Source organism: Hipposideros armiger, unplaced genomic scaffold (genome assembly GCF_001890085.2).
Source record: "Hipposideros armiger isolate ML-2016 unplaced genomic scaffold, ASM189008v1 scaffold_178, whole genome shotgun sequence".
In the NCBI taxonomy this organism is placed as follows: Eukaryota; Metazoa; Chordata; class Mammalia; order Chiroptera; family Hipposideridae; genus Hipposideros; species Hipposideros armiger.
The window spans coordinates 1,747,730-1,773,672 of record NW_017731528.1 but is presented as its reverse complement, the minus strand read 5'-3'; the positions used below and the strand labels follow the sequence as shown (position 1 = coordinate 1,773,672).

General features: G+C 51.4%; 1 protein-coding gene across 3 annotated transcripts in view; it reads left to right on the top strand.

Moving 5' to 3' along the window:
* The window catches only part of LOC109388014 (uncharacterized), a 29,248-nt gene extending 4,489 nt beyond the window's left edge, over window positions 1–24,759 (top strand). For 2 of the 3 annotated variants that reach the window (XM_019652325.1, XM_019652327.1), the window contains 15 exons: window positions 4,362–4,489; window positions 5,201–5,345; window positions 6,215–6,347; window positions 6,691–6,852; window positions 8,513–8,639; window positions 8,900–9,111; window positions 9,402–9,564; window positions 9,735–9,814; window positions 12,475–12,635; window positions 12,727–12,859; window positions 13,435–13,550; window positions 14,334–14,452; window positions 16,602–16,713; window positions 22,436–22,573; window positions 24,312–24,759. In XM_019652325.1, the coding sequence (XP_019507870.1) occupies window positions 4,362–4,489; window positions 5,201–5,345; window positions 6,215–6,347; window positions 6,691–6,852; window positions 8,513–8,639; window positions 8,900–9,111; window positions 9,402–9,564; window positions 9,735–9,814; window positions 12,475–12,635; window positions 12,727–12,859; window positions 13,435–13,550; window positions 14,334–14,452; window positions 16,602–16,713; window positions 22,436–22,573; window positions 24,312–24,605 (2,223 nt within the window). In that variant the 3' untranslated portion in view covers window positions 24,606–24,759. The remainder of the gene's footprint in view (window positions 1–4,361; window positions 4,490–5,200; window positions 5,346–6,214; window positions 6,348–6,690; window positions 6,853–8,512; window positions 8,640–8,899; window positions 9,112–9,401; window positions 9,565–9,734; window positions 9,815–12,474; window positions 12,636–12,726; window positions 12,860–13,434; window positions 13,551–14,333; window positions 14,453–16,601; window positions 16,714–22,435; window positions 22,574–24,311) is intronic. The other variant, XM_019652328.1, reaches the window with a different exon arrangement.
* The last annotated feature ends 1,184 nt before the right edge of the window (window positions 24,760–25,943 follow it).

The following is a 25,943-nucleotide window of genomic DNA, read 5'->3' as shown; positions in this document are numbered from 1 at the left end:
TATTTTATGGGTAGAGCCCTTGTATATATCTCATTAGCTTTATTACTAGGTATTTGATATTATTGTAAAAGCTATGAGTTCATTTTCTAATGTTATGTTTGTCTAAAAATGTCTTTTTTAGCTTTATTCTTGAAATATATTTGAGCTAAGCAGAGGATCGTAGCTTTACAGGTTTTTTTTCTTTCAGCATTTCAAAGATACATTTCCATTGCCTCCAGCTTCCATTATTTTTTGGGGGAAGTCTTCTATAAGTCTTATATTTGCTCTTTGGAGGTAAATGTCCATTTTTTTCTGGTGCTTTTTAAGATTTTCTCTTTGTCTCTGGTTTCTAGGAATACAACTAAAGTTTTCTTCCCATAGTTTTTCATTGACTTTATCATACTGGAGTTTCTTTAGCACTTTTTGAATCTGTGGTTTGATGTCTTTCATCAATTTTGTGAAATTCTCAGCCATTATATTTTAAAATATTTATTATGCCTCATTTTTCTCCTTTCCTTTTGAATCTCCAAATTACATGTGTTATTCTCGTTTTTAACCATGCACGTCTGTTGCACTATTTTCTGCATTTTTCATCTTTTATTTTCTCTTTCTGAGAATCAATCTGGATACTTTTTTGAGACCTATATTCCACTTTATAAATTTTCTCTTCAGCTCCATATAATCTGCTACTAAATACATTTTTTATTTTACTTTTTGCTGTTAAATCTTCCAGTTTTAGAATTTCTATTAGTCCTTTGTGGTTCCCTGATCGCTGTTGAAATTCTCCATCTTGTTACTTGATTTATTCAACATACTAATCACAGTTGAAAGTGTATGTCATGTCTTATAACTCCAATATTTGGATTTCTTGAGAGCCTGTAACTATTGTCTGGTTTTTTTCTCTTGATTTATTAAAAATTCGTGTGGTTTTGCATGACTGTTTTTGTTTGTTTGTTTCTTTAATGCTAGACACTGTGAGTGAAAATTGTACATTTGAAATTCTGGATGCTGTTGCCTTCCTCCATAGAGGAATTACTGTCAATCTGGAAGGCAGTTATAGTGGGAATGAATCAGCTCAACTCATCAGGGATTCATAAAATCAGATTTTGACGTTAGTCTCCTTGTAATCAGTCCTTATTAGGGGATAACCCTTCACTGGTCCAAACTGATACCTGTAATGTTTCCCAGAGGCCCTCATTTTTCTTGGGTCCCATTTTTGTTCCCATGGCCTTATGAGACATCCTGAAGCTGCACGCACCTTTTCAGCCTCTCAACTGCACCTGTTGAAGTGATAAATGCCTTTTGGGGGAATGTGATGCCAGATGTGGGGCCCATCCCCCTGGATTTCCTTTCTCTCCAGAATTTTTTTCCCCTTAAGTCCTCAATTAAGTTCTCCATTCCTTCAAATAGATGTTTTCTATTTTTGTCCTGGATTTTCTAGTTGTAAGTCATAGAAAAATAGGCCTGGAAAAAAGCTACTCTGCCATTGCTAAAGATAGAAAAGTTCTTGTAAGTATATGCACTTTCATGAACTGCCTCTTTCTCTTTTGGGATGAGGTGGAGGGGTTTTTTAGTTAATTTATTTTAAAGGTTATCTCTCAGACACTAACCTCCAATTATTATTCTTAGTGCCACAAAGGCACTGTGGAACATACTATGATAGGTATAATAGGAAGAAAGAGAAAATAACAAATTGGCAGAAGTGTCAAGTACTACAAGAAAAGAACCCAAAAAGTCCAGAGGGTACAAAATAGGAAGAAATTGCTTCTGCATGGCAGGGTCAGAGAGACTTATGGAAAAGTTTGTATTTCAATGGGAATGAAGATGAGTAAAATCTTGTTGGGTTGAGATGGTGGGGGGAAGATATTAAAAATAATGCTCTTAATATAGGTTGCTGGTTAATTCTATAGTCATCAATGCTGGGCCAAGGGTTCAGACTTTTGTTCAAAGTATTCTTTAGCAACAGAATCCTTCTTCAAAAGAATTTAAACTTAGGGAATTAATATAAAACATGTAAAAGCAACATAGTTCAGATTAAACTGAAGATGAAGTCTCATAACTGCTCCCACTTGTCACTCCTTTGCCCAGGAAGTCCCTAAGGCATGTCTGTGGAACCACAGGACTCCACGAAACCAAGTTTGAAGCCCAGTGCTCTGGACAATGAGGAGACATGGAAGACTCCTAGATCAGGGTTGTGCCCAGGGTCTCAGGAAGGAGCTGGTGCAGACGCACCAAAGAACATTCTAGAGTTTAGGGTATTAGAGGGGACTTGACCATCTAGAACCTGACTGGTAGGAGAATATTCTGTGTCACTTCAGTGTTGAGTAACTCCCTTCTCAATAGTAAAAATAATTATCTCTCTTTTTAATGGTCCCTAAATTCTTTGGGGGAAAGAATATGGCTATGTCAGCAAAAATTCTCAACTTTCAGTCAATTTATTCAACTAATTCTGCTTTGGGTCTATTGTCACAATGCACTGGGTCTGCATGGTCACCTTCAGCAAACTAAAGGGCTACACGTCACATATGTACTTTTTTGTTTTCCACGAGCAGACACCAATCCCAATAGGGGCAAACAGGCCAGAATCGCAGCGAATCCTAGTCTACTACAAGGTCCCGATCACGTCCCTCCCCCAGCTGCCTCTCCCAGAACATTCACCTGGACCCTTCTGCTCCCAAACAGAACTTGAACTTCCCCACCCATCACCTTCTTCTCTGCTGAGAATCCCTGTCCTCCCGGTTGTTCCCCTCTAATCCAGTTCCTCCTTCAAGCTTTCTGAGGGCCTCAGTCTCTGCAGACCTCTCTCCTCTTGCCCCCTAGACAGAGGCCTGTGTCCATCCTCCAGGACTGGCCCACGTGGCTTTATGAAATCGTGGACAGGAGCCACACTTTCCACAAGACATCGAGTGTTTTCACTGACATCAGTAGTTCTCGGCCCAGGCTATACCTTAAAACACTCAAGGGACTTTTAAAAAGCTAGTTGCCCTGCCTCACCTCAGGGATTTTTACTTAATTGGTTTCAAAGGGGACCTGGGCATTAATGTTTTTTAAAAGCTTCCTGATGAATCTAATACAAAGTCAGAGTTGAAAAACTCTGATTTAGAAAAATCTCACTCCCCACTCCCCCCTCACACACACACACGAATACCCTAAGGCCAGTGCTTTGGTAGAGGTCGGTGCCTGGATCGCAAACTCCCTGTGGACATGGATGGAGAGTTGACTGCAGTCTCTGGCTCACTGTCTGGCCTGTGATGGGTGGCAGGACTTCTGTGTCCCCAGGTGCCTCCCACTGCACATGTCGAGGCCTGAACAGGGTCTTCCAGAAGTCAGATGGGTCCTGCATCTGCCAGGCAGGACACGAGTCCTATGATAGGAGGGGCCTGGACAGTGACGAGACCAACAGCGATGAGGACTGTCAGCCCCAGGTACCCACCGCCCTGCAGCTGGGACAGGAGGCCTGAGGGGCTTGAGGATGGGCAGGCATGTGGAGGCCTCTGCATGCTGGGCAATTTCCATGGGCTGTTTGGTTAGTGTTCGGCACTTTGTGCTGGGGTTATTAGTTCCTGTGCAAAGAAGACCTAGGAGAAGTCACGTCCTGACCAGACACATGTTTTTCCCTGGTCACAGAGCCAGTGCTTCCACATTGTGCAGGATCCTGGAGCGATTCAGTCATCCACATGCCCCCATCCTCCTGCCCCCCACTGTGTGCAAGTCTCTTGTTTGAGTCAAAGAGCATTTTGTGGTAGCTGACAGCTGGCAGGGTCACTCTGAGAGCTATAGGGTGAGCATTGAAGGGCAGATGTCCCTGGAGCATTGTAAAACCAGGAGCTGGAGCACATCATGCCCAGGCACACAGCCCTGGTGACAGCAAGGTCCAAGGCCTACCCCTCACAGCCCGCTCTGGAGGCCCTGCATCTGATTTCTTTTTTAAATGTAGTGATGTCTTTAGAGGGGCCCACCTCAGCCAGCCAGCCACATGGTACAGAAAGCCCTGACACTCTGGTCTTTCTGACATCTGCAGCATCCTGACCTCACAATCCTACTTCAAAACCAGTCTCACCATCACCTCCTCCAGGAACCTTTCCCTGACTATCCCCTGCCTTCACTCTGGCTGATCCTTCCTTACTTCCTAGGAAGTCATCTTAGCTGTTGTGTGTGGGCCTGGGTCCAGTCTCCCCAGAGCTGGACCTCCCAATCATCTCCCCAAGGCAGCAGGCTTCCATTATTTGTATGGGTCCCCTCTACCTGCAAACCTAACCCTAGTCTTAGCACATTGACTATATGGCCTCTCAGAGGAGCTCACTTGCCCAGAAGCCCTGCCTGTGTCTCTGGAATGTTCTCTGGTGCTGAGAGAGCCCCCACCCGAGACTCTCCTCCCACAGGTCGCTGAGCGCTGCTCACCTGGAGATGTTCGCCTGGCCACCACCCGCAAGTGTGTGTCCCCTCAGCAGCACAACTGCTCCTTCTTCTGTCACCCAGTGGGCGGGGAGCTCAGCGCTGAACTGGGCATGTGAGTGACAATGGCCACTTAGAACAGAATGACGCCACCTTCTCCAGACAGGTCCTGACAGCCCCAGAGGGCCCATCCAGAGGGTGTTGGCAGAACCCCACCCTGATGGGAGACTGAACTGAGTGCAAGCTCCTTCCAGAAGCTGCCCATGGTAGCACCTCTGAGAGGGGAGTGGGTCCATGCCAGCCAGGGGCCAGCATCCAGGACTGAGGAGGTGCCATTGCGAGGGAAGGGGAGGCCCACACCCGGGCCACCAAGCCGGCTGCCAGAAGCTGACCCTGGCTAGATGCCAAGCTCAGAGACGCCGAGTTTGTCCTGAGTTCTAGTGCTCCAGCTGACCTGTGGCCTGTACAGAGTCGCCCAGGGGACAGGGGATGGGGGCTGCTGTGCAGGGAGGCCTGCTGAATAAACGGGACTACTCCAGGGTGAACAGTTCTCTGTCCTGACTCTTGCCTCAGCAGGATGCCCAAAGCAGAAATGCAGGGCCTCCCAGCCATGGTCAGGCTCTCTGTTCCAGGCATGGCTCCCACTCTGGGAGATGCCCACTGGCACAGAAGCAGGGCGAGAGGGCATGCTAATGGGTCATCTGTGGTCCTCCATTATACGTGCAGTGGCTACCTGGGAAGATTAGACAACTCTGTCCTCACAGGGATCTGTGCTGGCTGCGGGACATCAGGGAACGGGCAGCCCTCCCTGTCTCTTCTCCTGCAGCTGCCAGTGCCGGGAATATGTCTCAGCTGAAGAGCTCTGTGACGCCCAGTGTCTGGCCAGGGCCCCCCAGATCTCCCTGGCCTGGGGCCCCGGCAGAAAGCTGATCCTCAGCATAAAGGGTGAGGCTGGAGACAGCACCCAGCAGGTGAGCCCTGATGGGTAACAGCCTCTACCTGCTGGGGACTGGCAGTGGGGGGAATGGAACCACCAGCGCACCTGTGGCTATAGAAAACCCAGGCACCAAGTCTAAAGAAACCAGGCGTCAGAAGGGAAGGCCCATGTGATATTGGGTCTTCCAGCCTAGTCTGCTGCTATCTGCATGGATTTCCATTCTGTGGGCTGGAGGGAAGTGTAGGAAGGAGGCAGAAGTGGCATTTCTTATGTCAATGTCAACCATCCAGTTTGATGCCACAAGGGACCTTAAAAAGAAAGAATCAGTTTCACTTTATAGAAGTATGACCAAGGCCCAAGGGTGTGAAATCACTCACCACGGTCATAGACCTGGTAAGTCTCCTGTCCCAGCCTGAAACTCCGGCCACAGGGCAGGGCCATCTCTGGCCACCAAAGTGCTAGCCATGGCTGCCTTCAGGGCCTCAGAGCTTCCTTAAGGTGGGAGGGGCTGGTCCTGGTCCCAGACGTAGGTGGGCGCATCCTAAATGTCTGTCTGCCAGAAGGTTCTGGGTGGCTGTGTCTGTTTGCCACTGTTGGGTGGGGCCTGGGCAGCAGATTTGGGTGATAGGGGATGTTACTAAGTCGTTCCATAAGCAGGATGTTTGCAGGTGGAGAGAAAAGAGGGGCAAACGATGACCCCAGACAGGGGCCTGACCTGAGTCAGACATGTTTTCTGGAGATGAGGAGGGACCCAGGCACGGGAGGCCACCTGGAAAGGTTTCAGTGAGGAAGGAGACATGTTCAGAGGGAGGCTGACCAGGGCCGTGCTGAGGGCTGTCTGGGTCTCTGTCTGTCCATCTTTGAAGCTTCACTGCCCCCGTCCCCCATGCTGCATGTCCTCAGGAAGTGGTGAGCACTCTGGGCCCAGACCAGTTCTTCCGCGGGAGTGCTAGAGTCCATCTGGTCCAGTGTGGCCCACATGGCATCTTTGGCTTCGTCATCTCCAGAGAGGACATGCTTGGCTCCTTCCTCCTGGGTAAGTGGTGGCACCCTCAGCTGGCTGCAGCCCCAGCTTGCCCAGAGAGGGTGGGATGGGTAAAGGGTGCTGGGTGGGGGAGGGACAGGCTGTGGGGGGGACAGGTGAGGGGGAGCAGGTGAGGGGCATGGCTGCACTCTTCCAGGAAGTGTGTGGGATGGGGACCTTTGTGCTGGGGAGGTGAGAGTCTGTCAGGGGTCGCAGAAGACCCACAAGGCAAGGGTGGCAGAAGGGCTGGCACTGTCCCTAAAAGGGAAGCGAGACAGAGTGGGGAAAACAGGGAGGCACGTGTGCCCCCAGGCAGGCCCCAGGTGCTTCAGCTTTCCTTCCTCCAATTCCCCAGGACCACCTGTGTCCAGCACCCAGCTACAAAGGCGGCATCGGACTGCAGACCCGGAGCACCCTGTCCCCCAGACCTCCAGCATCCACCCCCAGATTCCAAACCCGGTGGTCTGCCTGGTAAAAGGGGATGTGATCCTTTTCCAGCTTCAGATTCTTCCGCACAGTGAGCACTGCCTCCGACCTGCCCCTGCCCCGCCTCTCATCCCTCCCCTGCCCAGCTGTCCTCTCTGCAGCCCAGGGGGTGTCAGACCTCTGTGCCTCAGGAGGGGGCAGGGGGGAACTCACCAAGGTGACCTCTGACTTGGCTCCACTCCCCCGGCAAGTCTGCTTTGTGCCAGGCAGCTGTCCACAGGGCCAGGCCCCTCAGCCTCCTAGCAGGCCCCTCTCTCAGGGACACTTTGGGTTATAAGGACTATCTCCCTCTCTGTGACTCCCAGCCCCGGGACCTCACAGAACAAGCCTGTGTCCTCTCCACAAGATGGTTTTCACTGGGAGCAGAGGGCCTGACTCCCTCCCATTCTCTGGCTGGCGCTTCCCCAGGGTGCAGCTATAGGTGATTGGGCACCCCTACCCCCAACATCCCACCCACCAGCTGCCACCCTGACGCCAGGTGCCAAGACAGGCTTGCTGCTCCAAAGGGACGAGAGAACCCAGGCTGGCTTTCTCTCAGACACAGACACAGGGATGTCTGTGTGTGGGGGGGTTTTTGGGGTTTTTTTTCCCCTATTGTTGTTGTTGTTTTTTGAGGACAGAAACTATGGGGCAGATAAGTATGGAATAGAAAATAAATACAAATGCAGGATGCTTTGCTAATTGTTTTATAATCGCAACAACGCCATCCAGAGAATGCCCTGTACAAAATAACACAAGAAAGGCACAAAAACGGAGGTGTCCCCCAGACAAGGCTGAGGATTTCTGCGTCTGGTTCGGGAATTTCAGCTGCAGTCCTGGCTTTGGGATGGGCTATGGGGTACATGGCACAGCCCATGCTTTTAACCCAATTTGAGCAGAAGGGCCGCTTGGCCTAGGTAGAATTCCATGAGGTGTCTGGTCTCACATGTCACGTAATTACCTGAGTCCCTCCCCAAGAAGCAGTGCCAATCCATGAATATCAAAGGGGGAAATGGATTCCGGACAATGAATTCCAAATGGGACATCTGTGCCCTGGGCTCCAGGCCCAGCTCCCCCATCAACCCAGGGGACCTGGGTCAACCTGCACCTTCCCTAAGTCTTGGTACTTACACCTGTGAAATGACCCAATGCATCCCCCTTCTCCACACAATAGGGGAGGTGATATCGGAGCCTCTTATTATTGGGGTCAGGGTGTGGGGGTGGCCTGAGATGAGGAGCTGACACCTGTGCAGGGAAAAGTCCTCCTTGTGCACAGGGAATGGCCAGGCTGGTGTTTTTGCCAGAGGCCCCGCCCACCCCCTTGGCTACTCACACTCAGCCATGCACAGCAGGTATCGTGTTCCTGCTGCGTGCCCATACTGTGCTGCGTGCCAGGGGTATAGAGTTGAACAAGTGCCATCTCTGAAGGTACCAGGGCTGTGCCCTACCATAAGGGGCATCGGGGCCTGCTCAGCACGTACCAGTGTGTGCCGGTATGCTCGCTCTGTAGGCTAAGGGAACACAGATCTTGCCCTGGCACCAAAGTTATGAATGTCCCATTACATACACGTACATGGGAGGATGGAACATCACTTCATTGGAAACATTTCGTAGACGCTGAGGACAGGACGCAGAGCTCCCTACATGCACGCTGCCCAGGGCTGGGGACGAGGAGCCTCTGAGACCCAGCCCAACCCCAGCTCATTCCCCAGATCGCTCAGCCAGTCACTACCCCGTGTACCAGAAGCAGCACCTGTTCAACAGCAACCCCCACTGGGACTCAGGGCCCTTCAGGAGACTCAACCACCTAGTGCGGGAGACTCACCTCAGCTTCTCCAGGTGACCAAAGCGGGGCTACCTAGGAGCTCGGAGGGGCCTGGGTTCTCCAGCACAGGTCACAGCCTCTTCTGCAGCGGGCGATGCAGGACATGGGAGACCCCAGGCAGACACGGTTTCCTGCCTGCACAGATGGGGTGGGGGGTGGGGTGTCACAGGCAGCTGCCCAGGACCACAGTACCCCTGTGTGTGGGGAGAGACCACCTAGACTGGGCCTGGTGTGAGCAGCTACCTCTCCCCACATTCTGGCCTTTGCCTCCCAGGTTTGCCCACCAGTTCCTTGATCTGGGTACGTATGTGATTCAAGACAATGGGCTGCCGGAGAGCATGGCCGTGGTGCTGGTAAAGGAGAAGAGGGAGGCCTGTGGTCCGGGCCTGGCCCCATTTCAGCCCTCTTCCCCGTATCAGCTCGCCAGGCATGGCGTCCTCAGGCGCAAGCTGCCAAACCTGGGCCCCAACTGGACAGTGATCACAGGTACGGACCCTGGACAAAGAAGAAGGCATGAGGAAGGGGCATGAGAGAAGAGCAGGACCCCCAGAGCAGTGTCCTGGAGGGGCCCTCACATGAAGGGTGCAGGGTGGAGGAGACCCCCCCATTGGACTGCTGACATCATAAAGCCCCCAGGGCTGGAATGAGAGTTGTTTTACAGGGGCCTGTGAGGCCAAGAGACCAGGGACATTGAGGCAAGTGCAAAATGGTGCTCTCCAGGGCCCCGGCAGCCTGGGGAGGTTCTGGGTGGTGACCATGTGGCCCCCATCTTGCAGGGGTGCTGCTGGCTGTTGGCTTGGCAACTGCAGTGCTGACGGGCCTGGGCCTAATGCTGAGGCCCTCGCTGGTCCAGGCCTGCCCCATGAGGGCTTGGAGGCCTCAGGGGAGGGGCCTCAGGGAGCCCTACGTGCCTGCTGAGTATGCGCCCTGCAGGGACAGGTGAGTTCCCCCCTGCACCTCACGCTTCTCCCAGCCCTGCCCCAGCCATGAGCAGCCGTGAGAAGCTCATGTGGACTCAGTACAGGGTGCCTTCCTGAGCTGACCTGCGGTTCATTGCTGGCCCTTGGGGCCAGGCAAACCCTACTAAGGCTGGTGCTTCCTTCCAGCAGTCTGCTCCATGGAGTCTGGGGTTTTTGGGGCTCTGGAGAAGGAGCCAATTCCCAGGAGACAGCCATTGCCCGGGGCGCAGGTACCACTCTGATGTGTGGCATATCCCTTCTCTGTCTCCCTGCCCTGTACCCCTCCTCACCCAGATACATGCTCTGGGGGACATCCCATGTTTCTACAGCACTGACAGTCTGTGGGACACTCATGCTGTCCATGTGGTCCTCACAACAGCACCTGGATGGGGCTGTTTCCAGGTGTGTACTACCCTCATATGATAGACAGAGACTGCGGCTCAGGGAATGTGAGTGGCTGGCCCAAGGTCCCCAGGTGGTCAGGGCTGAGAGACGGTGCCTCTGGGTTTGGGGCAAGAACTCTCTGACCTCTACTGTGCTTGCGGACCCAAGTGCAATCAAGTCCTGGTTAGCTGGCCTCGCTCACCATAGGGCAAGAAAACAAGGACTGTCCACAGGGCCACTTTACAGGATCACACAGGTGCCCAGCAGTTCCTCTACACACCTGGAGAACTGGGTATTGCCTTGGGGCTCAGGAGGATCTGGGGGGGGGGGTCCACGTTTCCTCGTTCCCACCTGGCTCCCAGCACCCACTGTGAGCAGGAGGTGTGTAAGAGGGGCATGGAGAGCAGGCCCCATGGAGGCGAGACCCTCACCTACTTGGAAGAAACAGCTGGGCTGTGTCACCTTGGACAACGTCCGATGGAAGGGGAGAGGAAGGGTCTGGTAGTTCTCGCTGGCTTGGCTTCATACAGCTTAGCAGTGGCCTCCATTGGTTTTGGTTTTTTTTAAGAAGAAAAATTAATATTTATCAAGTTTCTACTGTGTGCCAAGTAATGGTTCTTAACTGCAGAGCTGCAGGACCGAGGAAGGCAGCTGAATACAGCGGCCCGGAGGAAGCAGTGAGGGAATGGTTACGAGCATGGTCGTGGGGTCAAACCAGCACCGGAGTCTCCCTAACTGTGTGAGCCTGAACACAGGCCTGCACACACACTCACACATACACACTTACATACACACACTCATACATACATACACACACACTCACACATACACACACATACATACATACACACATATACACACACTCGCATATACACTCATGCATACATACACATACACACACATACACACACACGTACATTCACTCAAACACATACACACACACTCACCCATACACACACACACACACACACTCATACACACACACACATTCATATGCACACTCACATATACACATACTCACATACACATTCACATACACACATTCAAATTCACACACACTCACACACACACACGCCTATCTAAGGCTGGCCTGCCTCTGTGCAGTCCCTGTCTCTGCTTTGTCATGGGGCTTGGTGGCGCCATCACTTTCCTGATGAAGGCTCTGAGCAGGGAGGACACTAGGGGGCAGAGAGGACTAACTGAGTTCAGGACAAGTCTCCCCTTTCCACTGTGATGAGTGGGGTGGGCTGCTGAGCCTGTGCAGTGAGGACACAGGGAGGTACTACATACCTCCCTGTGAGCATCAGAGACCGATGCCAGCACTTTAACCCCCCTGGGTGCTAGGACAGATGCTTTCCACTAGAGGACTGGTCTAGGGGAGGATGGAGCCCCCTTTACTGTGGGGTATGTGACAGTGCAGGTGGAGGGGAGGAGCTTGATGGAATGGGAGATCCCAGTCCTTTTTCTGAAAAGCTGCCCTCACACCCCCCTTCCCACCTGACTGGCTGGGAGCTCAGGGGACAGATGCCACCCTGGCCATAGCCAGAGAACACGAAGGCAGAGCTGGCTGTTCACGGGCCAGGGCCTGTGTGTTGCCTGTAATGAGCCCCCATCACTTTGCCAGCATGAACGGAGCTCCCCTTTCTCCCCACATGCACCCCCTGGCCCAGAAAAGGGCAGCGTATGGGGGTGGCAGTGGACGCTCCCTCAGCCTCCTGCAGGGGCTGTCTCACCAAGCACAGGCCAGCATGCCTCACCACCTTGCCTCCTTCTTCCTCAAGATGCAGCTCCCCAGGAGAAGGACCTCCCATTCCCACAGATCCTTCTAGCAGAGCAGAGGGAGAAGGAGGTCAAGGGATGTAAGACCCTCAGCCAGGGACGTTCCCACAGGGGTTGACAGAACCTCTCTCGGGCCAGCAGTCTCGATGGGGTTGCCTTGATGTGAAGTTACCTGCTCTCCTGGCACCAGTCTGGGTCACATGCCAGCCTAAAAGCTAGAGGAGGTGCCTCAGCCCAACAAGCATTTAGTGAGCACCTGCTGTCTGCGAGCACAGAGGGGGACAAGGCAGTTATGGGAACGAACGTGGAGACAGTGGGATGAATGCAGGTGGAAGGAACAGACAGAGGTCAGACACAGCCTGCAGGACCCAGCAGACAGCCTCCTCGGGACAGGGAGACCGCTCAGCAAAGCAGTGTGACACCAGGACAGGACAGACAGCGGCTGCAGGGCCCCCTGTCAGTCACACCCACCCAGAGGAGGCCCTCTGCAGCCACTGCTATCTCCTGTACCTGAAGATCTCCCTCTTCACCTGCACCTACCAAGCCTGACCCCACCTTTCTTCTCTAGCGTTCATCCCTCCCCCATGCATGCTGCCTCCTACAGGCAGGCCTCTGCCCTGCTCTTGTGCCCTGCCTGCCAATTCCCATGGGAAGGACAAGGGAAGCTGCTGGGCCCTGCTCCTGCCTCCTGCCCATCCCACAGTCTCACTCCAAGGCACCCCCTCAGGGGAGCTGCTCCCGGCCAAGACCCTGGAGGACTTCAGCATCCGCACACTCTACGACAAGCTCGAGGACCAGAGCCTGCATGTGGCAGCCCAGCTCAGCAAGCACAGGAGTGATGCGCTGGCCTTCTACAGGGGTGCCAGCCAGCAGCTCCAGGGGCTCCAGGTGAGACAGCCAAGTCGCCAGCATCCCCATTGCCCCAAAGGACAGTCCTTCACCCAGAAGGATGTTGGTGACTGAATCCTGCCTCCTCCAGGACCTTCTACAGGGCCTCAGCTTGACTGAGACAGGGGCCAAAGCCACGGCCAGGACAGACACCGGGCAGCGTGAGGACTGGTGGGGCAACCACATGGCAGCTTCTCCCAGGGAGCACTGGCAGCGTCCTCCAGGTAAGGGGCAGGTACAGGGGTGGGGCCATGTGGACAGGTGGAAAGCCATAATATTAACTCTAAGTCTGTAGCGCACCCTGCTGCGCGGCTCCTGTTTACCGCTCACTTGGTGCTCAGCACCTACTGCGGTAACCAGACAGTGTCCACCCTGATCACAGATGGACCTGGGCCCAGTCAGGGAGGTGGTTTACCAGGGGAGGGGGAGGCTCTGATAACACGTGCAGAGGAGGCCTCCCCCAGCTCTCCTGCCTGTCTTGTGTGCAGTGTGACAGTGACCAGGACCCTAAGGCTCTTGACAGTCTCCCTAGTTGATACCTTTAGTTTTGTTTTCCTAAAGGGCTCCTTACAGAGGTTCCATCAGTACAGAAGAGTCGATAACAGGAAGCAAAAGTCCATGCTGCAGTGATGCCTAAAGGAAAGAGAGACTTGGAAGTGGGGTCTGAGATGGGCGAGAGGCACACACACAACCACACACAGGCTTCAGAAATGAGGAAGAATCAAGGGATGTCAGGCCGGCATCTGTGGTCAGATGAGACAAATGTGTCTGAGGGTGTCCTCTGTGTTCTCCTCCCCAGGTTGCACCCCCAGTGTCTGTCCCCTGGGCTTTCAGCTGGAGCTTGACAGAGTGATCGCAGCCCTGGCATCCACACATTCTCATGCACATGGGCCACCAGCTGGGACCAGCAGAAAGGTGAAAGCCTCCTCTCCCTTCCCCCACCAGCAAGGGAGCCCGCTGTGTGTGCAGAGCAGCTCCACCATCAGCCTGACCCATAGAGACTCGTTAGGCACACACACACTCACACACTATACCACACACACGGACACACACGGACCCAACCACACATGTGCACATTCACACTGACACATATATACACACATGTACATACGTCATAGTCACATGCAATACACACACACACACACACACACACACATACCAGGGCCTCGCACTCTGCAGGTGGCCCTACTCTGGTCACAAACCCAGGTGCACTACCTGTGCCCAGAGGTTTCCCCATGGCTTCAGCTCTTGCTCTCCTCCAAGAGCTTGTCAGAGACAGCCTCCCCAGGGCACTTGTGACCTGGCCCCTTACACCAAGCTCAGGGGCACAAGGCGTGGGTCCAGCCATGAGAGCAGCATGTCAGGTGGAAGGCAGACTCAGAGGGCCTCTGTTCAGCAGCCCTGCCTGGCACACCCCCAGTACAATAGGGCAGAATGCATGGCCATGGCACATGTCCCCGAGGGCCTGGAGGCATTAAAAGGGAGGCCATAATGTACATTGAGTATAATCTGCTACTGGGCAGGTGCTCAGGGACCCCAAGAGCACCAGGCAGTAAGGGGCGAGGCCACATGAGACATGGACTCCCAGGTCAGATCAGTGCATGAGCCCAGGCTGGCTGACAACGCTGCCCTCATTCACCACTGTTCTTTCCTGGGCCCAGGCTGAAGGAAAGTTACAGGAATGTTTGTTCTTCCAAGGCCTCTTGTCAGGTTGGCGAACAACCTCTCTCCACCTGTCAACAAGACCCTCAACAGGCGAGTGACGTGCTCCTGAAGTCCCCAGCCCCATCCTCAGATGGGGAGCACCAAAGTACAAGGTAGGGACAGGAGTTGCACCAAAGCCTGCACACAGCAGCTGTGTTCTTGGGGTGTGGCCCTCAGCTCCCTGGCACTGTGAATCTTATTTTTCATCGCCTGCACTGATTTAAAGCCTTCCCCTACTCACATCCAGCTACAAGGTCCAGGGCTCCCAGCCTGCAGTAACACGCCCCGCCCCCTCCCCCCCATTGTCATGGCCACTCTGGTTTGCCAAGGGCTTCACTGGTTTGAGTAACTCATCGGAACTCAAGTCATTTATTGGGGTTGTTCCCTCAGTGGGCACAAGGCCACATCCACTCTGGCTGACCCCAGACTTCATAGTCCCACCCACATCCTCTTGACTACCCCTCCTCTTCTGGGGGTGTAGCCACGGGGTCTCTTTGCTCTTCTCCCAAGTCAACCTGAGGCTGAGGTGGATGTGTTTGCTTATATAGACTTGATTTCTTTCCATGTGTTTTGTGTTGGTCTCAGCCATCAAAAACCAGTGTTATGGCTGGACCAACCCTTGTGATTCTTATTATGATTCCATCTTATGATGATTCCTTCAGCAGGAACCATCAGGGAACTTTGGAAAGACACAGGCGTATTACTCACAGGACCTGGAAATTACAGAGCACACTTGGGGCCACACATCCAGGTCCCACGCAGTCCTCCCTCCCAGAAACGTCTCTCCCATTGATTTCCTTACTTAAGGGGCCTAGAAAGCATATCCAAATAATTCAAGTGTCCTGCAGGCAAAGGGAGAGGAATCCAGATTCTCCTGCTAAAGCCCTGGAGCCTGGAGGATCAGGGACTCTGGGAAGAAAGGAGACACAGGGAAGGGCAGGTTGGGAATCCAGAGAGCTGGGTCTAGACTGGACTATGCCCTGAACACTGTAAATCTGGCACAGACACCTTCCGGCCAGTGTCACGAGTGACAACCTGAAGATAGGCCGTGCAGTCTTTGATGCAGGGCTGACGGAGTCAGAAAGAACAAATGATCATAATACAAAGCTCTGGAGGTTCCAAGAAGGCTGTAAGGACCAGAAGGCTTGGTGATGCAGTATCATTTGAGACAGACTACCATAAGGGTAGATAGGGGGCTAACCAGCAGAGGTGTTGGAAAGAGTGTTCCTGGAGGGGAACAGCATTGACGGCTACATGGAGGTGAGAAAGCTGAGGCAGGGCTCAGGAACTGAGGCTCCAATGCTCCTGGAGATGGTCCAGCCCTCTCATTTCAAGGCACGGAAACTGAGGTCTAGAATTGATTTGCCCACGGGGAGTCTGAAAAGCATAGTACTGTATTGACCAGGATCCCACCAGGAAGTAGCTTGCACATTCTAGATGGAAACCTGAGGTGGATATAATAAGCGTCGACGTATAAAGGTGTAGCAGATACATATAACCACACAAGTTAGCTCAGTTCCCTGGGCCCCCGTCTCCTCCCTCCCAGGTCCGGAGGGCAGAGAGCAGGTATTGGACCACAGAAAGAGCACCGTGAGGACAGACCCTGACGGGCACAGCCAGCCTGATGTAGGGAAGGAAAAAATCCTTTCCTCTACCCATCTGGTGGCAGGGCCCTGTAAATTAGATGGACAAAAACGATCCATAAGAGAAAAACCTGGAGAACCTGGAGCTGGGTGATGAGGCGCTCGGAGGGTGGTTAGAACAGGGCTCATGAGAAGGTCACACTATGTGGGGAAACAATGGCCCATGACAACTAGCCATAGCAGCGTTTTTATGTAAATTCCTCTGGTGGTGTCTCTGCGCTCGTAAGGATCTAGAGTCACCTCAGATGACTAACTTCTGTCCTTCCTTATGTGGGGCGAGGGGGTACCTTGAAAGGTGTGTCCTACTTTTAGGCAAATAGGGGGAGAGCAGAGAGCCATCCTTGTTTGTGCTTCTCACTGCCTTCAGCTCGAAATACTCCATACACCATATTTCAGGGTGGCAGGGAAGGCTGTGTGGGTGGTTAGTTCAGCTTCAAGGAACCCAAGGGTTTCTCAGTTTCTCCATCTCATCAGTCTCTCATTCTTCTCTAATCTCGGGCACCTCCGGGAGGAGTTAAAAGTGGCCACTGTCTTTTTACATATATTCTGGTTTGGGGCTTGGGGTATGCTACTGGGCAACAGAGGCCCAAAAGGGTGTCTCTCATTCCCTTATTCCCAGCCCCCAACAGGACCTGGGACCTGGACGACACCCCCAGGGTGACACCAATGGAAGAGCCAGGAGCCCAGGCTTGGGGCACGGTCACATGCGCCGAGGCTTTCCTGAGCTGCAGGTAGGAAGGAGCCAGCTGAGGCCAAGGCCCTCCTCATAGCAGGAGCACTGGACCACCTGATCTTGTGGGCACCTCTGAGGGTGCTGTGCTGTCCAGCTATCCCTCCTTCCAGCCCTGCTTGTCACCTACACACTGAGTGTGACTCGGGGACACAGATATCAAGCACAGGGTTGGAGAAAAAAATGACTGGGAGGGATATTTGGTGGAGAAAGAAGTTAGGATTGGAGAACACTGGTCAGGAAACTCATTGATTCAACCAACAAGCCCTCCCTCTTCTCTTTCATATTCGAGAGGGCAGGTCAGAGCCTGTAAAAGAATCTGCAAAACAACCGGAAAAACTCCAGAGGAGCCCAACAACAGATACGATTACATAATAACACAAAACAGGATTCTCTAGGTCAGAAATTTACCACTAACAAATACTTTTGCTCTATTAGAAAAAAATGTGTAAATGGCCCTAAGAGAAAGGAAATACAAACCAGTAAAATTCTATGAAAAATGTTCAAAGATGCAGAGAAATGTTAATTAAACTAAACTAGATGCTTTTTTATCTACTTAAAATATTTAACTGAAGTACTAAGTGATTGTGACGATTAAAGAGAGCCACACTCTCATGTCCAGCTAGTTGGGAGTAAAAAGTTAAAGCCTTTCTGGAAAACCACCCAAAAATTTCCATCAAAAGCCTCTAAAATAGTCACTCCATTTGCCTCAGTATTTCCAATACGAAGAATCTCTCTACGGGAATTAATTTTTAAGTATAGGCAAACATGAAGAAACATGTTCATGGCAATGTTTTATGATATAAAAATAAATGGAGGTGATCTAGATTTCCAATAATACAAGGGTTACCTGAATTATGGTTGGTAGAGCCCTATCATGAAATATTAATACCTCTACTAAAAATGATGTTATAGAGAATTTTTAATCTCATTAAAGTAAAAAATGAGAATGGAGAATTGCATATACCACAGGATTTCATCTGCGAGTACATGTCATTTCTTGCAGAGAAAGGAGCGAGAGCAGGGTGTCAGAAGAGAGAGAGGAACTGAAATGGGAAGGCCTGAAGTGTCACAGTGGTGACTGGGTGTATCCGTTAGCTTTGCCAGAGGACAAACAGCACAGACAGCAATGAGACATTGCTCCTGTTCCAGGGGCTCAGTGGGCCTGGCCCGGCTCTCTCCCACAGTTCTGGGTGTCTGCGGTTCGACTGGGCCCCAACCCTGGTCTGGGCTTCCTGGGGCACTGTATCAGAGGCAACTATACCCCAGGTCCCTCCTCCTCCTCCCAGGGCCAGTGGGCCAGCCTGGACATGTCCTTGTGGCAGTGACGAGATCACAAAAGGCCTCTTGAGGCCCAGGCTCAGGACTGGCACAGGGTGATGTTTGCCTGTCCTAATAGTCAAAGCAAGTCAGATGGTGGAGCCCAGTGTCAAGGGGTGAGATACAGCAACCCCACACACAGTGGGCGGGACCTGCACTGGCACAGAGGAGAGCACTGGGGACTTTGGGGCCTCTACCTCAGTGGTCATTACAATATTAACACACTTCTTCATGTGTTTAATGTTGTATTAACTAATATTCTACACTGAACAAGGGTTTACCTTTTACAATTAGAAAAATAAAAATTGGGAGACTTCCTTTCTTGTGACATAGTTTTGTTTTTCATTGTCTTTTTCATCAGAAAATACTAGGGCAGATCAGGTTTAAAGGGGAATAGAAATGGGAAGGAAATTTATGAAACAGTTTCTGGTCAATAAGGCAGCCTCAGAAATCTGGGTTTTTGTCCCCTAACTTAAAACCAGCAGCACAGATACTGAAAGTGTAGCAAATCCTACAAATTTCACTGGCACCACTCCCTCCTACATCCCAGGGTGGGGACAGAATGGGAAATTCTTTCTATGGGAAGAACATTTTTTCCCTTTCCCTCTTCATGAAGGAGAAATAGCAGATACTGTGACATTCCTGACACAATGGAGCCACATGACGTAGGAAGCCATTGGGTGTCCAAAATGCATAGTAACTATTTTACCCATCATCTGTGGGAGAGGGGACATCCACCCCTTCCCCTCTTGGTCATATCATTAAAATGACATAAGGCCAATTAACAGGAGAAAATCAAGTTTTAATACATGTGCACGGGGAATTCATATAAGCATGAAAATTCCAAAGACAGGGAAGCAAAATGAGGGTTGCATGTCATTCTGGACTAAGGAGGGGAAGAAGGGGTCTAGAATTTCAAAGTAAAGTAACGCAATGCACAAGGAGATGAAAAGAGCTAGTGTTTGGTAAATAAATGTTGCTGTGCCATCTTTAACAATGGGACACAGGGAGGAATTTGCTCAAAGGGGCCTTGCTAGGTTCCTCCCTGTCCATCACATACTAGTTCATATTTAACCCGTAGTATCTGTGATGATGGCTTCTTCCTGAAGCAGGTCCTCTATCTAACTTCTTTGAGGCAGTTAGGGGGAGGTCAAAGGTTCTTCCTGAGTCTTCTGGGCCTTGACTGTTTTCAGCTTGAAATAATTTGCATGCCAGAGTGGCACAGCTTAGGGTGACTTGTTCTGAACCCCTACAATTATCTTGTACTAAGCCATGGTTAGTTTTCTTTCTGCCAAATACACAGGAAACCACATTAGCACCCAAGTGGGGCAGAAAGAAAAGGTGTTATTTCTTGAGAGCCTCCTACAAGCCAGGCCCTGAGCTAGTCAGTGTTCCAGAGAGCACCGCATGTGATCCTCACAACAGCACCTCGAGACAAACTTTCCTTTCCCTTCACTCTTCAGATGTGGTAGCTGAGCCTCAGAGAAAGGAGGTGACTGCCCAAGAGAGTTTCGAATCCATTTGTCCACATAAAAAATGTGTGCTTTTCTTCTGTATCCTGCTGCCTGACCTCACTCAGAGTGTCAAACGAACTCAAAGAGCCTGGATGCTTTACTAGAAATATGTAAACGATAAGGATTTTTTCAAAAGTCTTAGGGTTTGCAAACCTGGAACACAGCTAGGCAAAAAAAACCCACAAAAAACAGAAGTATCCCAAAGAAGAAAGAAAAGTTAAGAGTTTTTATAGTAAAAAGTGCATTGTTCAGAGTTATCCATCCTGCATTCTTAGCCCTAGGATTGGTCCAGGACGGTGTTCAATCAGATGTTAGGCAGTCAGGATGATGGATGCCAGGTGGCCTAGAAGACGGGTGCCAGGAGGTCTGGTCAGGTCCAGTGATCTGAATAAGCAAGTCCTTCAGGGAGTAATCAGAGGATTATCTGGAGGTCTGATGTATGCCCAGACATTGACCCAGGAGTGGAAAGTTCAAAAAGTTACATTCCCAGGTTAGTTAGAACAAGATCAGAATAATTTCCTCATACCTCAACCTACTTGATTTTAGTAAGTCAACAGCTTGACTACCACGACTCCTCACTCTGTTTCTCAAGAAACACAAATGAAGCAGAGGAAGGAGATCCCTCCCTAAGCTCCCTGTTCTTTCCCACCCATGTTTACAGGAGGGGTTGAGTGTAAGGGAGCAAGGCATTCACAGAGGTGACAAAGCCAGACCCCTGCTCCAAGAACTGACAATTCAGGAGGGTGTCTCAGGGCCAGTGAGATGGTAAAATGCACACACACTATAAGCACTTGTAAAAATGTATATACAAAAAAGCACCACCTATTAATGTATACTGAAGGCAATACTTAAAGTTTCTGCCTCCATATTTCTTTACTTCTCCTTTACATTTCCTGTTTGCCGCTCTGTGCTCCATCCCAGTTAATTTCCTCACAAATTCCTACAAGCTCACTAGGTCTGTCTATAATCCATCAATCCCATTGTAGTTCTCTTGGACATTTTTTTATTTCTAGATTTCTCTTTTTGTCCATAATGTCCCTGGTCTTGCCTTATGGATTCTCATCCTTCTTTTGTCTTCTTCACACTTTAAACATTCTCATCTGGCGGTCCTGCTCAGATCTCACTGCTACCTCTGGCCTCTTGGGCATATTTTCATTGTATCTGTTGACCCTCCTGATGTTGGGTTTCCTTTCATGTTTTGTGTTTTCATCTATGGGTCATTTCAGTGGGATGGTACCCTGTGCAAGCCACCCAGTGGGGCAATTGTGGTTGTCTCTATGCATGACGGGATGCATGGGTTTCCGTATCTCTCACCTGGATAAACAGTTCTGGCCTCATGCAGTGTGCTGCACAGTCCCAGGGTTCCAATTTCTCCCATCAGTTCTATTCCAACCTCAGCCCTGAGCAAGAAGCCGCATGCTGAGTCCAGATGCAGGTCTATCATTCTAGTTAAGAGAAGGGACAGTGACTCCCTGGGTCCAGACTTGACTCAGACAGCCCTGGACCAGTTTCCCTGCCACAGATGGCCCTGTGGCCTCAACACCTGCCCGAGTGGGACTTAAGGCCTCAGCCTCAAGGAGGAATACCTGAGTGCCCCATGCTTTCAACTCCCTCCAACCACTGCCTCATCTCTTCACCTCTAGTGTCAGGAGAGTCCCTGTTCAAACCTGACTGTGCATTTGTGTTTGTTTTTTACCTGGGGGTTCATGTGTGAGCAAGAGCTGGGCTTCCCATGACAGCTGAGTTTACCATGTAGTCAGCCATTATATGAACTCATGTGATGATAGCTTAAATTTAACATGTTCAAAAGCAAACCCGTCAGCATCCACGATGTCCTGCCAACTCCAGGATCCTTCCATCTTCTGCTTCACGATCCTCAGCTCACGACTTTCACCTTCATGGTCACTTGTGGTCACAAGACAGCTGCTAGAAAAGTCGAAAGGTAAAAGGACACAGGCCCATCAAGTCAGCTCTCTTTTCAAAGAAGTTTCTGGAAGTCATCCCTTCAATAACTTTCTCATACATCTCATTGGCCAAAACTTAGTCACTAGTTCGTCTCTAGCTATAAAAGAATCTGAGAAGAGTAGTTTTTCAGCTGGGCATACTGACACTCCTGACAAATTGAGGGTTCTCTTAATAAGAAAGTCTTGGCCATATTAGCCAAGACCAGCACATAAGTTCCTTCATGGCCGGCTGGCCCCAGTTCCCACACCACCTCCATTTCTCCAGCGTCATCTCCTTCCTCTTTTCCTAACAAATTCCATGCTACCACCAAGTTGAGCTCTGATTGCTTCCCACAGCAACCTAACCGTCTCCATGGGTAACACTCGCCATTCATACTTCCTTGTTCCATGTCTGCTGTTCTTGATAGACTGGAAACCCCATGGAAGTTTACTAATGAGTCCCAGAAATGACCACTGGCTTGACACATGTGTGGATGGATGGATGGATGGATGGATGGATGGATGGATGGACAGATGGACTGACAACTGGACGAATATTTCCTATGCTGTCTCATATATCTGTGTTCTCGCACATGCTGTTTCCTTTGCCTAGCATGCCCTTCTAACACTATCTACCCAGCTATTTGCTATTCATCTGTTAAGATTCAGCTGAGACATCCCCTCTTCCAGGAAGTTCTCCCTGACCACACCTGCCTGGGTGTGCTGCTGGGTGTCCTGCAGCCTCCACAACAGCCTTCGCTGTGCAGGATTGCAGGCCTGTGTTTACTTGTCTCTCGGCTCTGAGGTCTTTTTGAGCAGACCTGACTTCAGCCCTTCTCCAGTGCCAACCCCCCCACTGCTTGTCATGGAGCAGGACCTCTGTGGATTTTTAACGAAACTAGAATAAAAGAGAAAATAATGACAGCCTCATGTCCCTTGTTTCTAGAGAAAGATATGGCAGGTGGAAGACACTTTGGATGAGCTGAATCAGGAGTTCTTTCAGCTCACTGCTCATGCCCTAGAGCTCCAAAGAGAAGAAGACAAGCCAGACCAACTGCCCCCAAGCAAGGGTGGTGCAGTCGAGGTAAGCCCAGCAGACCACCCTCTCAGCTCCTGAGCTGTCCACACACAGCTGGGTCACACGATGTGGTGCCCACGGGGTCACAGCCCCTTCCATAGAAAGGGATTTGGACCAGAACAACCAGTTCTGACCAGAAAGCCCAAAGCTGGAGTCCGGTTTTGCCTGTTTGGTTTGGCAAATGGATCCAGAGATGGGGAGCACAGCAGTCCTTGGGCTCACTGGTGTCGAAGCATACTGAGGGCCTGGGAACACTGGGGAAGGGCGTGAGAAGAGGACAGTAGAACCAGCTGCTCCACACACAGCCTGGTTCTGGAACGAGGTCTTGTCCGTGGGGTGCATCTCCCATCTGGATTGATCCCCGTCCTCACTCTGGTTTCTGGAGGTGTCGTCGACATAGGGAAGGTTGGAGGGGACAAAGATAAGAGACAGAAGTAATAATTCTTCTGTGTCTGCACTGAGCTGAATAAAACTGTATTTACTAAAGCAGGCAGCCAGCTAATGTGCCTCACCTTGCCAGTTTGATCTTTTAAATGCTGCGATAAAGCACTATTTCTCTTGGCTTGAGTTTTGTTGCCCCCACCCCCACCCCTCTGACCTTTGCTCCTGAGCCCAGTGACCCCTCTCCCCCCCACCCTCATCTCCAACCTGCTCTGGGTGGTGGCAGGATGTGGGCAGGCATCGCCTGTCACCAGGCTTCCCAGAGCCAGTGTCCGTACCGGGATTCCCTGTGTCACCAAGGAGTCCCCTCTTCACCACCAGGGAGGACCCCTGCCACAGTGACGCTGGGAGTGGGGGCCCAGGAAGGGACAGCTATGCTGCTCTCTGAATTCAAAGAGTTCCACAAGAGCATCGTGTATGCATGGGTCTTGATGTTGGGAGGTCTGGAGAATTGGTTCTTGGTCAAACTAATCTCTCTCTTAAGGCAAAAAGGACAAGAAAGGCACCCACGCCCACAAATGCCTGCAGGAAAATTTATCTTGTGTGCCTGGGGAGATGCTGAGCCACACAGCCACAGATGCCCTTCCCAGAGCAGCCACAGGGACTTGTCTCCTGAGGCCCAAAGGTCCCTGAACCCCTGAAGCCCCGAACCCCTGAGGCTGGTCCTCCTCCCCATGAAACCCAAATGCAGGTGTTAACCTCCCCTTGTGTTCTGGTCTCAACACGTGCAGCGTTCACTCCTCATGCTTCACCAGACCCCCTTCCAAAGGGCTCACTGAGCTGTGGGCTCGCTTCTTCCCACTGTCAGACCACTGTGAAGACAGTGCCACTGCGGGGTGTGGGGGCAGGGACGACCAGGCAGGGCCCTATCATCGCTATATCGAGGAACTCAGACGACAGTGATTTAGAAAACGTCATGCCTAAAGAGACATTATGTAAATATCCCTTCTATTAAGGAAGGAAAAAACAAGATGAGCTGAGGGGCTATAAACTGTGGCAAGATTTAATTATTCAATAATTGCTCCAAATTATTAGACTTGACAGTTGTGCAATGATGTAATTAGTTGTTGTGTATTAATGTGGCAACATAAATCCAGGGGACACTATGGCTTCATTAGTGAATCGTGAGGTCAGTCCCTGGAGGTGACTTGTTGACACCTTCCCAAATGTTCAGTTGGGTGTTGTTGCCTAGAGATTATCAGAGTGACAACAGTCATGCCAGGGTCACCTGTTGGGTCCAAGGCAGAGTGAACTCGGGACACTCAGGAGTCACCTCTCCTTTTTTCATCTATGTCCTTTTCAGGTGATTCCCAGCATCTTCCCTTGTGTGTCACAGGAAGACAGACCTAACCCAACGGAAGCAGGTGGCCCAGACAGAGGGCATCCAGGAACCTGGGTACTGAAGAACAACCAGGCTCTGATGCTGGAGGTGAGGAGGGCCCGCCTGGCTCAGAGGATCGAAGACCTGGAGTGGGAGCTGTCCCTGCTCCTCCAGGTGGCAGATGGAAGCATGTGTGCCTGGGGAGATACTGAGTCACACAGGATGCTGCGGTGGCAATCTGGACAGGAGCCTTGTCCACAAGGAATGACCAGGTGACTCCACTGGCCCCTGGTAGGAAGCAGTGGGCATCCGAGGGACCACCAGGCCCAGCGTGTGCACTCCGGTTTGTGACACACACCTATTGGGTGACACCAAGACTTCTTTCAAAGCCTGGACCTTGCTCTGTTTGTGGTGACTTCTGTCTGTGAAAATAAAGTCATGCAGGTTGAGAAAATCATCATGGGTTCCCATCACTGAGTCTGTTCCTCAATCCTCTCAACAGGCTGCTGGCCAGTGGGCACTGTGCTCGGGCCACATGCCCCCAAAGCTTCAGTGGGGGCACCGGCTTCAGGAATAAGAGGGGCTGGGGTCGGGGCCATGGGATCTGAGGTGCAGCCTAGGACAGAGCTTCCACACCCCATCCCCCACTACTGCTGGGCTTCACAGGGAACCCAGGTGAGCCATGTTCCCTCCTGCTCCAGTGACCTGGAGGACAGAGAGGGAGGTGGTACCCTTGAGGCCACACTGAGGGCCTTTGGCACCAGAGGAGACTCTCCACTTCCCCAGGACAACCTACACTTCCTCCACAACTGTCACTCCAGTGGAAAGTCTCTTCACCTTCTGAGACCTGCCCCAGAGGCCACTGGCTCCAGGAAGCTCTTCCTGACCCCTTTCCCCTTCTCGCCCCCTGATTCCTCATAGTGTCTTGTCTCTACTATTTATCTGATTCCTACTGTTAGTTGTTGTGCCATGTTTTATCCTCACTTCTAGACTGTAAATTCCTTACTGGCAGAATGTATCGCACACAAACACACACACACAACACACACACACACACACACACACACACACACACACACACACACACACACACATGCAGCTCAGCACACTGCTCTGCACCTACAGGGTGCAAGGGAACCAGAAAGGCTTCCTGAATGTAACTGATAGTCTGGGGTACAGACACTGACCCCAAGGTCACACGCTCATGCCGGGGCCACCCCAGCACACTGGGACCTGCACAGAAGAAAACAGCATGGCATTGAGTGCCAGCCTTGTGGACAAAGTAGGATGGAGAAAGGCACCTAGAGGCGAGGGAGACAGAGCTCAGGCTGGAGGCCTTGGGACACTCCAGGAGGGGCTGGGACTTGACCCAAGCCTTCCAGGGTGTGAGACATGGATGGCTGGAAAGGCACGGGGTAGGGAGAGCATCCCAGGCCAGTGTGGTGGCTGGAGAGAGATGAGCAGTAAGAGTGCACAAGGTATTGGCCGAAACAGGTCAGGGCAGAGTCAGTTTACAAAAAGGAAACCATAGGAGGAAGTAGGGGTGAAGAGAGTGTCTGGTAGCCCCAGGAATGCCCAGCTCCTGGGCTTCCATCCTTGTCTCCAGCTGGTGCT